The sequence below is a fragment of the Rhodofomes roseus genome (genome assembly GCF_022264815.1).
Source record: "Rhodofomes roseus strain CIRM-BRFM 1785 chromosome Unknown C8Q71scaffold_14, whole genome shotgun sequence".
Classification (NCBI taxonomy): Eukaryota; Fungi; Basidiomycota; class Agaricomycetes; order Polyporales; family Fomitopsidaceae; genus Rhodofomes; species Rhodofomes roseus.
In genome coordinates this window covers 751,048-765,141 of record NW_025952970.1, presented here as the reverse complement: position 1 = coordinate 765,141, position 14,094 = coordinate 751,048, and the positions used below count along the sequence as shown (strand labels likewise).

The window sequence follows — 14,094 nt, the reverse complement described above, 5'->3', positions numbered from 1 at the left end:
CCCAACTCTTGCGCAAAGCTATACAAGGCAGCTCGAGACCAATTCGCGCACCGGACATGGCGCAGCGCGGCATTCTGTACCGCCCAGCCAAGTCGCCCGAAGCCAGCCATATCCCGCCTCGCTGATGTCGCGGACCATCGCCGTTTGGCACTGCGCGGGTACTCAACACTCTCACAATGCTATACCAGCCCGCCCGGCGTCGTTTCGTGCACCGGACACGGCGCGGCGAGATTTTCTGTGCCACCCAGCCAAGTCGCCCGAAGCCAGCCATATCCCGCCTCGCCGACGTCGCGACACACTGCCGTTTTGCACGGCCTGCGCACCCAACTCTTGTGCAAAGCCATACCAGGCAGCTCGAGACCAATTCGCGCACCGGACATGGCGCGGCGAGGTGTTCTGTGCCACCCAGTCAAGTCACCTGAAGGCAGCCATGTCCCGCCTCGGCGACGTCACACAACGTCCCCGTTCTGTACTACACCGGTACTCAAGTCTCGTACCATCATCTACCAGCCCGTTCGACACGGTTTTGTGCACCGGACGTGGCGCGGCACGACGCTTTGCACGGTGCGTTGTCACGCACATCATGACCGCTTCATTCTTAACACCAACTACGGTCGTCTAGCAGTAACAGAACACCGTGCAGACACCGGTTCGCACGCTCTTCGCGCGGCGGATGCCCATCTCAGGGCCGGGATACGGCCAACTCTCGCGTCCGGTGTCCGTCGTCCCCCCGCAACGCACGCCATACCGCACCCACACGTCCATCACTACCCTGCGTGCGCTCTCCAGACGCACCCCAGGAGTACGCAGGAGCCGGGACGAACCGAGGACGGTCGGTGAGCGAACCGGCGCGGAGTACAAGCGATGGTTGAAGGAGAGGAATGCAAGGATGAGGAGGCGACGAGAGAACGATGCGGGAATGTAGCCCGAAATCGGAGCGCGGGCGAAGGCATCAGCGCGCCCTCGGTGACCATATGATCTCCGTGCCGCCCCTCGATCTCCACCACTGCGACAACTGACGGCCACGCCGCGCAATTCGACACGCCTGAACACAACATGTACGTCAAACGGGCGGTACGCTACGTACGTACTTACTACACTAACCTTGGTCCCTGTACGACGAGCGCGGCTTGCTCTAACAATAGAACACGCCCCCGCGAACCCCTCTGCGAAGACCTCGTCAGCGGTGTTTCGACGGCACGACGATGCTACGTACCGGCAGGACCGTATCGCAGCATTCTGCGCTACGTCTGGTCCCGGGGGTGCCCCTGGACAGCGCGTACGGCACGTCGGGGAGCCAACCGGTACGTATTCTGCATTCGCGTCGCGACGACACTTACGCTGACGAGCGACACGTCGCGTCTCCCCACGCGTTGTGCACGCGCCCTTCGGCGACTTCAACATTTCGAGAGCGAACGTGTCAGCAATACACGTCGTGCGACGAAGCGGGCTCCCACTTACCGTCGTAGGGCGGATTCACGATGCACAAGACGGGACGAAGACGCAGGTCGAGCTGCAGTGGCCCATCCACGGCCTCCCCTTTTATCCTCGTCCTTCGCCCGGGATCCCACGAAGCCGTTCCATCGACCGCGCACGAGCCGCGTCGTGTCGTGTCGACGGATACAACATGACTGTTGCAACCCATACCCGCCCTGGCAACCCTCGCATAGCGCGGGGATCGCTAATCGACAGGACGTCCGTGCGCGGCGCTCGTCGAAGTTGCCACGCCGCGCGACATGACGGCAGCCCGCACAGCTTGCGATTCGATCACCCGACACAGCGGTGCGTCGTGCGTGTTAATCGCGATCTGTGCGGGCGGCCTGCGTGACATTCAATCGGCCCTCGCCATTCTGCACGGACCGCGCGCACAGGCCAGATGAGTTGGACTGGGCCTTGCACGTCGAGATGGGGCTCGCAGAGCTGTCTCTCGGCGCGCAGTGTCGAGCCTGTAGCGTCTACATTCGGCGGGATGTTCCGCGCGGTTTGGGGGACGCCAAATTGCGCGTCCACGTATAGGCTCATCTACGTCTGATGGGCGGGTAGAGCTACTTGCGTACATGGAGACTCACGATCGGCTGCGAATTGGCACGCAACCGGAAGCCGTAATTTCCACACTCAAAGCGCGATGACAAGGGATGACTCGTGAAACAACGGCGGCGGCACGTCCCGATGTGCAGACGGTGATGCGCACATTCAGGACGAGGCCGCAATGCGCGACCAGGTTGTGCAAGTCGCTGCCTACGTTGCCGCAGTTGTCGCGGCCGAGGCAGAGTGAGGTCGTCGCGAGCCGCTGGCGGAGCCCAATGCACTGCGAGTACCTCGCACAACACGCCGAATGCGCATTGGTGCGTGAAGACTTTCGAACCATGTCGCGTTAGCGGGCGGGGGTCCAGTACCGGGCAGGCGAGGTGCCGTTTGATTGACAGACGATCTCGCTACGTCAAGCCCGAAAAAGCAGCGGTCAAGCTCGCTTCTGGAGAACTCATCGTCGGCGACCTGGTTATCGCTGCAGACGGCAGGGATGTATGTGCATGAGAGCGGCGCAACCTACGGCAACAACGAGCATCGCGACATCTTGCCTGCGGTGAGAGTCGCGTCGTGTCTCGTCGCGCGGGCGTCGTGGATCGACCAGGGGCCCGAGGATTGGTAGAGCAGGCTATCCGGCGAAGGATGAGACTGACTCATCGGTGCGCGAGCAGGTACATCACAGTGTGCTCGCGTGTTTCCCAGTGAAGAATGCGGCGCGCACCGTCGACCAGGTAGTACCTGGACGTCGTGCGTTCTGAACGGACGGACAGGCCGAGGGATCAGACAAGCAGACAAACAGGCCAGGAGACGACGGAAGCAACACCGGGTACGGTTGCAGTGCGCGCCGTCCCTCGACGTGCAGCGAGGTCGCCAGCCGCATCTTACGTCTGACGTCTTTCAGCTTCGCGTCTGTTGAACCTGTCTGTTCAAGCCGGTTCGCTGGGCAAGGTATGGTATGTTCCCGAACAAATGTACGTTACTGCCGGGGACGAAATATATTCACTTTGCTACCGTCGTAAGCCAATGCCGAGCGGTGCGAACTACTAGTCACCGTCGCAGCGAAGTCAGTCTGGACTGGTAGGTCTGTCTGCGAACGAAGACGAGCATGTCTTCCACTGGCATGCTTATGCTATGTGAACGAGGCAGCACGGCGTGGTAGTGTTTCGGAGCTGCTGTACGCACACCGGTAGTCCAGCTACAAGTACTGGCAGTGTCTTTATAGACCGGCTTAGATTCGGGGTTGAACCAACATTACGCCGTTGTACGACATCCCAAACAAGCCCGTTTGTTACCAGTCTCGCTCACTCAGGCTACGCGGAGACTACAGTGCCGCTCACGCTCGCCCCACTGCCATTACCCGATGGGCAGCGTTCTCGACATCGCTCTTGAGCTCAGGCAGCTCGCTCGCCAGTTCCAACCCTTCTGTCCCCATTAACTCTATCATTATTACAGTACTTGGTCTTAGTTGTGTTGCCGAAGATAGTCACTACAGTATCTGACATACAAACCGGTTATAGTTTGAAGTTCGCTGATTCGGATCGCGTCGTGATCTTTATTGGAACCGTTCTGCCTCGCGAAATACCAAGGCACTAGTATTGAACATACCATTGTAATTCGACAATTGCAACTTATTCTCTGCTCGTACCTCGGCCATTCTGGAGTGGACAATCGTGATTGATAGTACATCTCCGACATCATTTGGATTGTCTCAATGTCCTGCGGTGATGACCAAGTACACTCTCCGAGAGAAGCAGCCAGCGACCTCGATAGCCCGTTCTCCGACACTGTAATATCATCTGTGAGTACCCGAACGCGTTCTCCGCACATTCCCAATGTCGCATATTCAATTCGCAGTTACTACTGGTCCGCATTTGCGCTCATGCTCAGGCTGACTACAGTATCATTTCCCGTACAACAGGCATTCTGACCGAATTGCATTCGCGACACCGCAGCCGGTGTCTTGGGCCACTTGCCGGTAACCGGTCAGACGCTTAACGCTGTGGGCGTAGTGTACAGTGTGCCACGCCGCTCTCGCTGCTGTCGACCTCGAAGTACAACGGCCACCCAGTGACGGGTACGTCGAATCCGCGCCGCTGAGCTTTCCGAGGCCCTACCGACATGCAAGCATCACGGTGGAGTTTGAGAGCACGGATCATGGCCGCCCGCGCCCCTTGCAACGCACATGACATGGAGTGCCTAGTTTCTCCGTGGTCACTATCAGCAACCCGCAGCCCGTTGCACGTCACCGCGGCCTCGTACATACCAGACACACATTGAACAGACAGACGCGACTCTTCAAGTTCGCTGACATCCCAAGACGACTGCCGAGCCAAGCGGCGGGCTATGCGTTCTTGATTGTTGCTGTACCGGACGTGACTGATGCGTCCCGGAGACGGGCGATGACAAGCCGCTCAATACATCCTGAGATCGTGAGATATGACCGGTGAATATGTTAGGAGCCACATACCAATCACATGAGCGGACTAGCTTGGTGGACTTTGAGGCCGCCTGGATCGCATTCTTACTATGACATGACTGCACCACACGTTCCGGGCTCGCGATGATGAGCACACTCCCCACTTGTGATTGTAAGCAGACGATAACATTGCCTGTAATGCGTCTGTACTGGATAGAATCGCGACGACGCTACTTCTCGTGCCGCCCCGCAATGACACTCCAAGTCGACCATGCGTCGGCAGATCTAAGGACCCCGAGAAGTGAAGCGACGTACCCTATAATTATTGCTGCTGCCTGGGATTTTACTTATTAGAACTCTTAAGGACCTAGGAAGCTTGGAACTTGTATCTGCTCGGGCGAGCAGATGTCATGGGGCACCTAAACCGTCGCTATTTGGTCGCATGTCAGCATCCGTCAGCACGCAGACGACTCGGGAGAGCGGCAGGGAGATGGCTTGCCGCATTGGTGTCTTCTGGCGGCAGACCCGCCTAATTTGCTTCGCGCAGGTACAGCGCGGTTTTGTCGGACGGTAGTGATGTGCCACCGTAGCCGCTACGCGTGCCGTAAGTGCGATTCCAGGACGTTACTGACAGCGGGCACACCTATTGAGTGATACGCACACACCGGTGAGAGCGTCGCATAATCTGCAGGGTTGTTGAGCCGAGGACCAAGCCGCGATGGGCCTACGGAGCTGCGCTAGGCTTAGTTGAGCATCTGCCGTCTGCTGCGAAGTCAAGGGCCACTCATTTGATGTTGAAAATAGCAAAACGCCGTGCAGGTACGCTGCATCCAGCGCCCCGGACCGTCGCGTCGATGTTACGTAGTAGCGGCGAACTGCTCTGAAACGAGCAGCACAGACCGTCGGCATGGTATTGGTCTGCTGACTGGTTCAGCTCTCGAAGCCGTTCAATCTCGGGCATTGAGCATTCACAGGATACATATAGATGTATACCTTATTCTGCTCGCCAATCCTGCATCCGCCGTCGCAGCAGTACCTCCCCCACAGCGACCGCCGCGAACACCCTCATGCTCACGCACAAATTACTCACCCAGTCACCCCGCCATCGGCGGCGACCTCTCCGGCCCATTCTCGTGATCAAGCACAAGCCCCTGGCGAGCCCCAAGGTGACCTACAGCTCGCGCCTCGCGAAGGAGAGAGGGGAAGTACGCCGACTGTTGACAGAGAGACTGCGTATGTACTGCAGACTCTCATACCCGATCATGGACTAGTCTGACTGACGCACCAATCCAGAGTTTTTCACCGGCGACCAAGTCGCGCGAATGCGCTGGAACGCGGAGGATTTTTTCACCTTCGTTGCCACCAAGTACGGTGTCCGCCTTGAAGGTTGGCCGCAGCACCTTACCTTCGCCAATCTCAGTCGCGTCCCAGGCGGGATTCGCACTATGCGACAGCTGTGCGGTCGCATCCAGTGCGGTTTTATGCACTTTGATCGACTCTCGCGTGAAGAACGCGACGTGCTCACCGTCGAGAAAGCTGCTCCCGGGTGGTATGTTCCGCGCCCGCGCCGTGCTACGAGGAGCGACTACGGCAAGCAGCGCGTGCTTCCCTGGCTTCGGCTCTCCAGGCCGCCAAGACAGATCCGCATGGGTCCTAAAAGCAAGCCATATGTCGACGACTCTGATGCGTACGAGACGGAGGTCGAGGACATCGAGGACGGTGAAGCGGAGGTTGACGGCGGTGGCGGCGGCGTGTCGGACATCGAGAGCGCGTCCGGATTTGACAACTAGTAGTTTTCTTATGTCTTCGTGTTTTCTGAATGTCATATTGTGTCGCGACGCGTCGAGGCAGCGGGGATTGGCAGCGGAGGATGGATGTTCGGGGCAACGCGCGAACGCGGTCACTCGCCACTGCACGCCACAAGGTGTCCGGCTGCCCGATTTGGACAGCATCACGAGGCCTCCTCCGTGCGGGCTTGACAGCGCGCTGCCAGCCTTCGTCGCGCCGTACTGTTTCCTAGACTTCGTCATCTCCCTCGTCAGCTGTCTCGTCCTGCGAGGGATCAATGCTGTGGCATTGGGCAATAGTCAACAGTTCTGGGCTTGTAAGTGGTGGCCAATACACTGCCGGAACGGCGAATTGAAAGGTGGCTCTTAGTACTATGTCCAATCACAGCACTGGGGCCTCGCGCGCTGACCTAACCTAGTAGGTTCCCTCGGAAACCTATCCGAATTCGCTGTCCCCCGGCGGCATGCACTGACGCGTTTGAGCAGCAGGATCTGTTCCTTGCGGAGATCCTCGGAGTATGTATCCTGGCGAATATGTATCATAGTGAACTTGAGCGACGACTCATCGGCGAATAGGAAAGCCGAGGCGCGGACCATTGCGGTGAGGGTACACCGTGGTAGTTGTACGTAGCAATGTTCTTGATGGATTCTGTTGACTTGTTCTAGTGTGATCTGAGATTGTACTGGTTCTGTCTTTACGAAATCAGTTGTCCTGGCGGCTTGGCTTGTGAACAGGAGATTGCATAGTATGGAGGATGTCCCCAATACTGTACAGTCTGCTGTCCATAGGACAATCTGGAGGGGCTGTGTCAAGAACCATGAGCACTACAGTCTGGGACGTGGCTCCCGGACCACAGTTGAAAGCGAAGCTGACACATGAGGAACTGCCAGATTTGGAATGAGATGACAGTGCGCGCATCAACAAGCCGGTCTTGTTGGATACAATTCAAAGCCTCGGCTACTCGTTTAGATCAGATTCTCTGAGTCAGTGTGATCATGGACCCGTCCAGGGTCGGAGTTCTGAACGTATTGCTAATTCACCGAAGACAACCGATCAGTTGTGATTGAGTAGCAACGTACACTGCATGGTCATTAGGTAAGTCCTGAATCTGTGTATTCTGTGATTGCCGGTGTACAGCCTCTAAGTCTTGACACTCACCCTACTGACCTACGCCACGACCCATTTGTTCAACCTCCTCCTCGTCGATGCAACTGTTCATACACAGTGAGTACTAGTATATCTTACTGAGGTTGTAGAACACTTATCTGCTGGCTCGTCAGTGCACGCAGACAGTCAGTACTGGTGTGCATCGGAGAGACGTCACGAGGTTTAAGGGCGTGAGGTGTGAGAACAGTGCTCACACATGAAGTCCGAGCCTTGAAGAGAAACTATCTAAATCTGGTAGATCCAACTGGAACGAAGAGCTCGTTCATATTCAAGACATTGGTGTGTCCTTTTTGTTGTGGTTCCCAACCGTTTCTGTCCCCATTAACTCTAGCAGTTCCGTTGAATTGATTTCAAAAAGCTTGGTTCAAGCCACCGCGATACGTTCAATCACGACCGGAACCGAAGGCGGTCTGTGCCGCGCGGTATCCAGCCGTTGTCTGGTAGAAGACAGCGACGGAAAGCTTGGTCCAAGGGAGAGCTTGATGGTGCCGGCGCGTCGGACATCGAACCTGAGAGGGCTCGTGTCAGCAGAGCTGTGACAGCGAGGTACGTACTCGAGTAGTGCAGCGAAGTAACCTCTGTTGATGAAATCATCAGCAAAGCATCTCTCAACCTTCGCAGTTATTCATTGCGCAGGCAAGCAGAGAACGTACTCAGGCTGTAAGACGCGGAGCGCGCTCCCAACTGGATGGCCGCTTCTTCAACGCACACAAACTGGATCGAGACGTCACGCTCGAACACGCGCTCAAGTCACAGATCGCCTGTCAAGAGCTTAGAGCGGGTTTGCAACCACATGACAGGACTGCCCCGCTCGTCTTCACAGAAAATCACTGCCGACACGCGGATCGGTAAGCACTGCATGCGTATGAAAAAGGGCGTGTAGCTTACTACGTGGTTGTGTGCAGTATTCGGTCTGTGGACTGGCCATCCGAAGTCCCGCGTTGGTTGAGGTCGGTCTCAGCAACTTGTAGACCGTGACAGCTGACCGCTTGTCACTATTCGACGGCGGGACACGCGTCGCCGCAATAGCCGCTCCGAGTCCGGAGGTCGGTCCTTGTCTCCCTTTGGTAGCTCAGTTACTGACTTGACGAATAGGTGGTGGTGCCCATCGAGAACGCAACGACGACATGTATCAACAACATTCGGATAGCGATGGTTGTGTCCGATGCCGCCCGAGACACAATACGGACAGGAAGCCTCACAGATGGGATGCACAACAGTGATGGCCAGCGAGAAGAAGGCGGGTCGAGCGGCATCTGCAGAGAGTCGCGGCGGTTCGGTAAGTCTGCGATTATTCAGTAGGACGTTGATTGCTTATCAAGCTACAGACGCAGCTCAGGCGCGAGCGGGTGCACGCTGGCTTGATTACAAGTAAGAGTGACTTGCGAAGGTCACTTTGGCCACCTTGCGGGGCACGCGGACGGGCGGCGGTGGAGGCGTGACAGGTGGCCCAATAGGATGTGAAGCTCGAGATGGGCGCGTGCGGGCGAGACTGGGACGTCTCGATTGGCAGTTGCTCTGAATGCGGCGACAGGTGAGTCTTGAGTCCTTCTTGGATTGGCTGCTGACGAGAGTGGTCATGCAGGTTCAACAAGTGATATTCAACGTTACGAGGAGAAGCGCAGCATCGTGCATCAAGCGGCGCGTTACGCGGAGACGGTCGTGATGTACAGGAACGTCTACGGAGGAAACGGAGCGATACGTGCGGACGTGGACCGTTCGGCGGCTGCTTGAAGGTGAGCTCGCGTCTGCCTCGTGCACTCTTTGCTGACGGGACCGCAGGCTCGTAGGTGCGATGTTACACATTTGCGCGCGATCTTCTTGGGCACGTAGCCCCCAACGGAACACCGCACTTGGTGAAGGGTCCAGACAGCCGTTCCGTGACTGGACGAGATAGCGAGAGGCGTAGGACGGCGGGAATGACAGCAGCTGTGTGAGATGATCTCGAACGCTCGCCGCTGTGGAGAGCGCTCGTAGACGAACGGGTTTCATTGGTGTACTGTAGCTATATACGAGTAACGACGCACCTTGGGCTTGAACGGATCCCCGTGCCTCGAGTGCGAATGGAACCCGCACGCTCTCGTGTACGCAGAGCCCTGCAAGTGCCCTGTATACCAAGAAACAGGCCTGCCAGCGCTTTCTACACCTAGAGAGAGGCCTGCCAGCGCTTTATAAACCTAGAGAGAGGCCTTACTCACAGTTTCTCCTCGGTCGTCGTACCCTTCCAGCGCCTGTTGTCGCCACGCCCGATCCCACCTCAGCAGCCTCCCGCTCGGGTATCGCCTCCGCAAACTCGACGCCCGCGAGCCAGTCAATCGCCACGAGGAAGTCTCCACCCTCGCACGCTTCTTGCCATGCCTGAACCACTGGGGCAAGATCGCGTCCGCACCGTGCTTGATGTCCATCTCACGCTTGAACTCGGGCTCGAGTTCGCCTTCCGTGGTGAGCATCCACCCGCCGATGAGCCAACACCACGGTCCGATGAAGCCCAGCCAGAAAAGGATGCTTGCGCTCGTCATCCCCGCCCGCCCTGCGAGGTACGATCGGCTCTGGCTGCGCGAGAACGCACGGGGGGTGTGGAACTCGTAGTTGCCACTCCCGAAGGAGACGCCCCTGAGCCAGCGGTTGTAGATGTAGCTCTCAGAGCGAGAGCCACCCGAGGAGATGGAGCGCGGGCGGCGCGGGATGGCGCTGGGAGGTGCGGGCAGGAGAGGCTGTGTGAGCCGCGGACTCGTGCTGGTGCTCCCGGCGTGTGTACTGGTTCCGGCGTGCGAGGGCTCGCCCAGGTCAATGTCGTACAGCCCCTCTGGGAGGCCGCTCGTCCGCACTGCAGGCGTGACGTCGACGCTCGACGTGGTGGAAATAGCATAATCCCGTGCGTGCACTGGGCGTTCCTCTGCATGCTGTGCGTCGCCACCAGGCTCGGGCGTGGACACGTCGCGAACAGAATGCACGGAGGGTGCGGTGACGAAGCTTCGCGAGGTTCGCGCAGAGGAGCCGTCCTCGTATATGACGGAGTACTTTCCCGGATGAGGACTGCCTACGACGGTGGGCAGCGTCGGCGGCGGGAGACGCGACTTGCGAATGGGCGGACCGATAGTCTTTTGGAAGTCGGGCCGGAGGTCCAGAGGCGGGATAGCGGGCACAGAGGCGGTCGTGCTTGTCGACGTTTGGCTGGTAGTACGATTGAGGGGCCGATTGATGAACGCTCCTGGATATGCAGCGAGGTCTGTAGCGCATCGTCAACGATAGATGTATGGAAGAGGTGTCCTATCGACTCACGTCCGTCATGCACCCTGGTGGATTCCGGCGTAGGGGGCACTGAGTCCGTCGACGGCCTCCTTCCGCTGGGGAACCGCACACGTGGATCAATCACTGGGAGATGCCTCGGAGGATAGAGTTCGACGTTCTCCCTCTTTTCCGGGCTGTTCCGCCTCGACAAGTCTTCTGAGGCTGTGATGGACGGGGTGCGCAAGGACTGCGAACTGTGTCGATGAATCGACGCTGCCTTTGTCGCTGACCCGGGATTCAGCAGCAGTAATGATGGTGCCGACGCAGAATGACTCTCATACTGCGAACTCCATACGGAATCAGAGATGGGACTGGGACTCGGATTCACGTTGGGTGTCTTCCACGAAACATGGGAAGGGGCGCGTCGCCTAGCGTCCATCACTGCGCTAGCATCGACGGACGGTCTTCGCTCTAGACGCATCGTCTCCAGCCCGAGACCAGAATCATCTGCACTGGTCGCCGCACGCGCCTCGCCATTCGTGTCTTCTCTGGCACTGTCCGCCGACGCGCGGTCTTGTCCGGGATCGGGAGCAGGGCTGGCCTGCAGCATGCGGTAAAGTGCGCTGAGCATCTCGCTCGACGTCGAGAGCCGTCCTGCGGGCGCCCTGAGATAGCAAAGAGAGTAAGAGAGTTCCAGATGCCTCGAACCTTGCCAGGGCTCGGGAGGAGGCTTAAGTACCGAGCCGCGCCACGATGCTCGGCGGAAAAGGGAGGGTGAGGCAAGCTGGACTCGTGTATCTGGCTAGCGTGACGCCATGCTCAATTACGATGCTGGCGCGAAGACGTGCGCCGCAGTCTAACGAGACGGTCAGCCTTGAAATCGGTACATATCCTGAATGACACAGCAATCGCCATGCTGGATTCCCTGGATGAGGAGGCAATGCCAGGCCACATAACGTCGAAGGACCTGCATAAGAGCACATGTATGAGCAGATAGTGACGGAGGTGAAGGATAGTGGTCGAGGCAGTGAACTTGAAGCAGAACAACACGCACATTTCATGCACACCCCGGGCCTGGCCAAGCACGTGTGGTGCTCAAACAGCCTAGTGCATAACTGCCATTCAAGAACCGTGAGTCGAAACATAAGAAGGTCATAATCCCTACGAGCAGGATGTCATGATCCCTACGAGCAGGATATCGCACGAAGTCGCTGATTGTCACACTAATTCCGAACGATTACTGGTTAGACGCTCGAGTACATATCCAAAAGAGGCAACGCTGTCACCGTCTAGACGCCCAATGCCAGGGCCGCCCATGATCGCGCGTGCGACTGCAGCGGCCGGTGGCTACATACCTCCTCCTTCTGAAGGCCTGATCTGGCTACTTACCTGTTCTCGCCCCGCTTCGTCAACGCCCTCGGGCTGGGACGCGACGCGTGGCCAGGCTGCGGCGTCATGGGCCGCCGGAGGCGCTCGCTCAGACCGCTCATTGGCTGCAGCCGCCGCGTCGACGCTGCGTCGATCGCGCCTTTTGCCCGTCGTCGCCTCCAGTCGACCTCTTCCAGTGCACCCATGCTCCGCCCTCGACGCACGCATCCACTGCCCGTTCCGCGGTCTCGTCTCTGCTCTGTTCCCCGCTCTCGCCGCCGTTCTTCCCTCCCCGCTGCTCGCCCGCCCCCGCCGCCGGTACCAGTCGACGCCCGCGCCCGAGACGAGTCCGCCGACACCCATGAGCCGTGCGTTTGGTGCATAAACGGTCCAGGCATGTCGCATTTACGTTTTCAGCACCTCTTCGCGCGCATTCATCGACACAAACACGCTGTCACAGTCTCCGCCCCGACCCACTTCCGCCCTCGGGTCCATCCGTCGCGTATCGGAGCGTCCTAGCAACGACATGGGACGATCAACAGGACATGCGTGGACGTTCTGCAACTTGTCCGAAGGCATTCCGTGCGCGGGACGCCGCGCGGCGCCGTGTTCTCTGCGGCCCAGCCAAGTCGCCCGAAGCCAGCCATATCCCGCCTCGCCGACGTCGCGACTTACCGCCGTTCTGCACGGTGTGCGTACCCAACTCTTGCGCAAAGCTATACAAGGCAGCTCGAGACCAATTCGCGCACCGGACATGGCGCAGCGCGGCATTCTGTACCGCCCAGCCAAGTCGCCCGAAGCCAGCCATATCCCGCCTCGCTGATGTCGCGGACCATCGCCGTTTGGCACTGCGCGGGTACTCAAGACTCTCACAATGCTATACCAGCCCGCCCGGCGTCGTTTCGTGCACCGGACACGGCGCGGCGAGGTTTTCTGTGCCACCCAGCCAAGTCGCCCGAAGCCAGCCATATCCCGCCTCGCCGACGTCACGACACACTGCCGTTCTGCACGGCCTGCGCACCCAACTCTTGTGCAAAGCCATACCAGGCAGCTCGAGACCGATTCGCGCACCGGACATGGCGCGGCGAGGTGTTCTGTGCCACCCAGTCAAGTCACCTGAAGGCAGCCATGTCCCGCCTCGGCGACGTCACACAACATCCCCGTTCTGTACTACACCGGTACTCAAGTCTCGTACCATCATCTACCAGCCCGTTCGACACGATTTTGTGCACCGGACGTGGCGCGGCACGACGCTTTGCACGGTACGTTGTCACGCACATCATGACCGCTTCATTCTTATCACCAACTACGGTCGTCTAGCACCTCTCGTCAGTAACAGAACACCGTGCAGACACCGGTTTGCACGCTCTTCGCGCGGCGGATGCCCATCTCAGGGCCGGAATACGGCCAACTCTCGCGTCCGGTGTCCGTCGTCCCCCCGCAACGCACGCCACACCGCACGCACACGTCCATCACTACCCTGCGTGCGCTCTCCAGACGCACCCCAGGAGTACGCAGGAGCCGGGACGAACCGAGGACGGTCGGTGAGCGAACCGGCGCGGAGTACAAGCGATGGTTGAAGGAGAGGAATGCAAGGATGAGGAGGCGACGAGACAACGATGCGGGAATGTAGCCCGAAATCGGAGCGCGGGCGAAGGCATCAGCGCGCCCTCGGTGACCATACGATCTCCGTGCCGCCCCTCGATCTCCACCACTGCGACAACTGACGGCGTCGCCACGCCGCGCAATTCGACACGCCTGAGCACAACATGTACGTCAAACGGGCGGTACGCTACGTACGTAATTACTACACTAACCGTGGTTCCTGTACGACGAGCGCGGCTTGCTCTAACAACAGAACACGCGCCCCCGCGAACCCCTCTGCGAAGACCTCGTCAGCGGTGTTTCGACGGCACGACGATGCTACGTACCGGCAGGACCGTATTGCAGCATTCTGCGCTACGTCTGGTCCCGGGGGTGCCCCTGGACAGCGCGCAGCGCGCCAAGCGCGTACGGCACGTCGGGGAGCCAACCGGTACGTATTCTGCATTCGCGTCGCGACGACACTTACGCTGACGAGCGACACGTCGCGTCTC

General features: G+C 58.8%; 5 protein-coding genes across 5 annotated transcripts; 3 read left to right on the top strand and 2 right to left on the bottom strand.

Annotated features, from left to right (window-relative positions):
* Positions 1-65: 65 nt before the first annotated feature.
* Positions 66-1,520, bottom strand: C8Q71DRAFT_767871 (uncharacterized protein). The gene is made up of 5 exons (XM_047924231.1): positions 1,462-1,520; positions 1,275-1,395; positions 626-1,167; positions 246-564; positions 66-84 (listed from the first exon to the last, which is right to left on the bottom strand). Exons 2-4 carry the CDS (start codon positions 1,317-1,319, stop codon positions 504-506), a joined length of 648 nt encoding a protein of 215 aa, XP_047777455.1. The 5' UTR covers positions 1,320-1,395; positions 1,462-1,520; the 3' UTR covers positions 66-84; positions 246-503.
* A 3,987-nt stretch (positions 1,521-5,507) lies between these two features.
* C8Q71DRAFT_872013 (uncharacterized protein) lies at positions 5,508-6,234 on the top strand (the record flags this gene model as incomplete). Its single annotated transcript, XM_047928342.1, has 2 exons — positions 5,508-5,677; positions 5,738-6,234. Exons 1-2 carry the CDS (start codon positions 5,512-5,514, stop codon positions 6,232-6,234), a joined length of 663 nt encoding a protein of 220 aa, XP_047777454.1. The 5' UTR covers positions 5,508-5,511.
* A 1,958-nt stretch (positions 6,235-8,192) lies between these two features.
* On the top strand, positions 8,193-8,774 carry C8Q71DRAFT_859305 (uncharacterized protein; the record flags this gene model as incomplete). The annotated part of the gene is made up of 5 exons (XM_047927613.1): positions 8,193-8,247; positions 8,305-8,339; positions 8,371-8,445; positions 8,495-8,678; positions 8,728-8,774. The coding sequence occupies 5 exons, from the start codon at positions 8,193-8,195 to the stop codon at positions 8,772-8,774; spliced, it is 396 nt and encodes a 131-aa protein (XP_047777453.1).
* A 763-nt stretch (positions 8,775-9,537) lies between these two features.
* C8Q71DRAFT_767837 (uncharacterized protein) lies at positions 9,538-11,428 on the bottom strand. Its single transcript, XM_047924230.1, has 2 exons — positions 10,682-11,428; positions 9,538-10,628 (listed from the first exon to the last, which is right to left on the bottom strand). Exons 1-2 carry the CDS (start codon positions 11,259-11,261, stop codon positions 9,577-9,579), a joined length of 1,632 nt encoding a protein of 543 aa, XP_047777452.1. The 5' UTR covers positions 11,262-11,428; the 3' UTR covers positions 9,538-9,576.
* A 1,323-nt stretch (positions 11,429-12,751) lies between these two features.
* Positions 12,752-13,874, top strand: C8Q71DRAFT_134240 (uncharacterized protein). Its single transcript, XM_047916502.1, has 2 exons — positions 12,752-13,260; positions 13,332-13,874. The coding sequence occupies exons 1-2, from the start codon at positions 12,821-12,823 to the stop codon at positions 13,576-13,578; spliced, it is 687 nt and encodes a 228-aa protein (XP_047777451.1). The 5' UTR covers positions 12,752-12,820; the 3' UTR covers positions 13,579-13,874.
* The last annotated feature ends 220 nt before the right edge of the window (positions 13,875-14,094 follow it).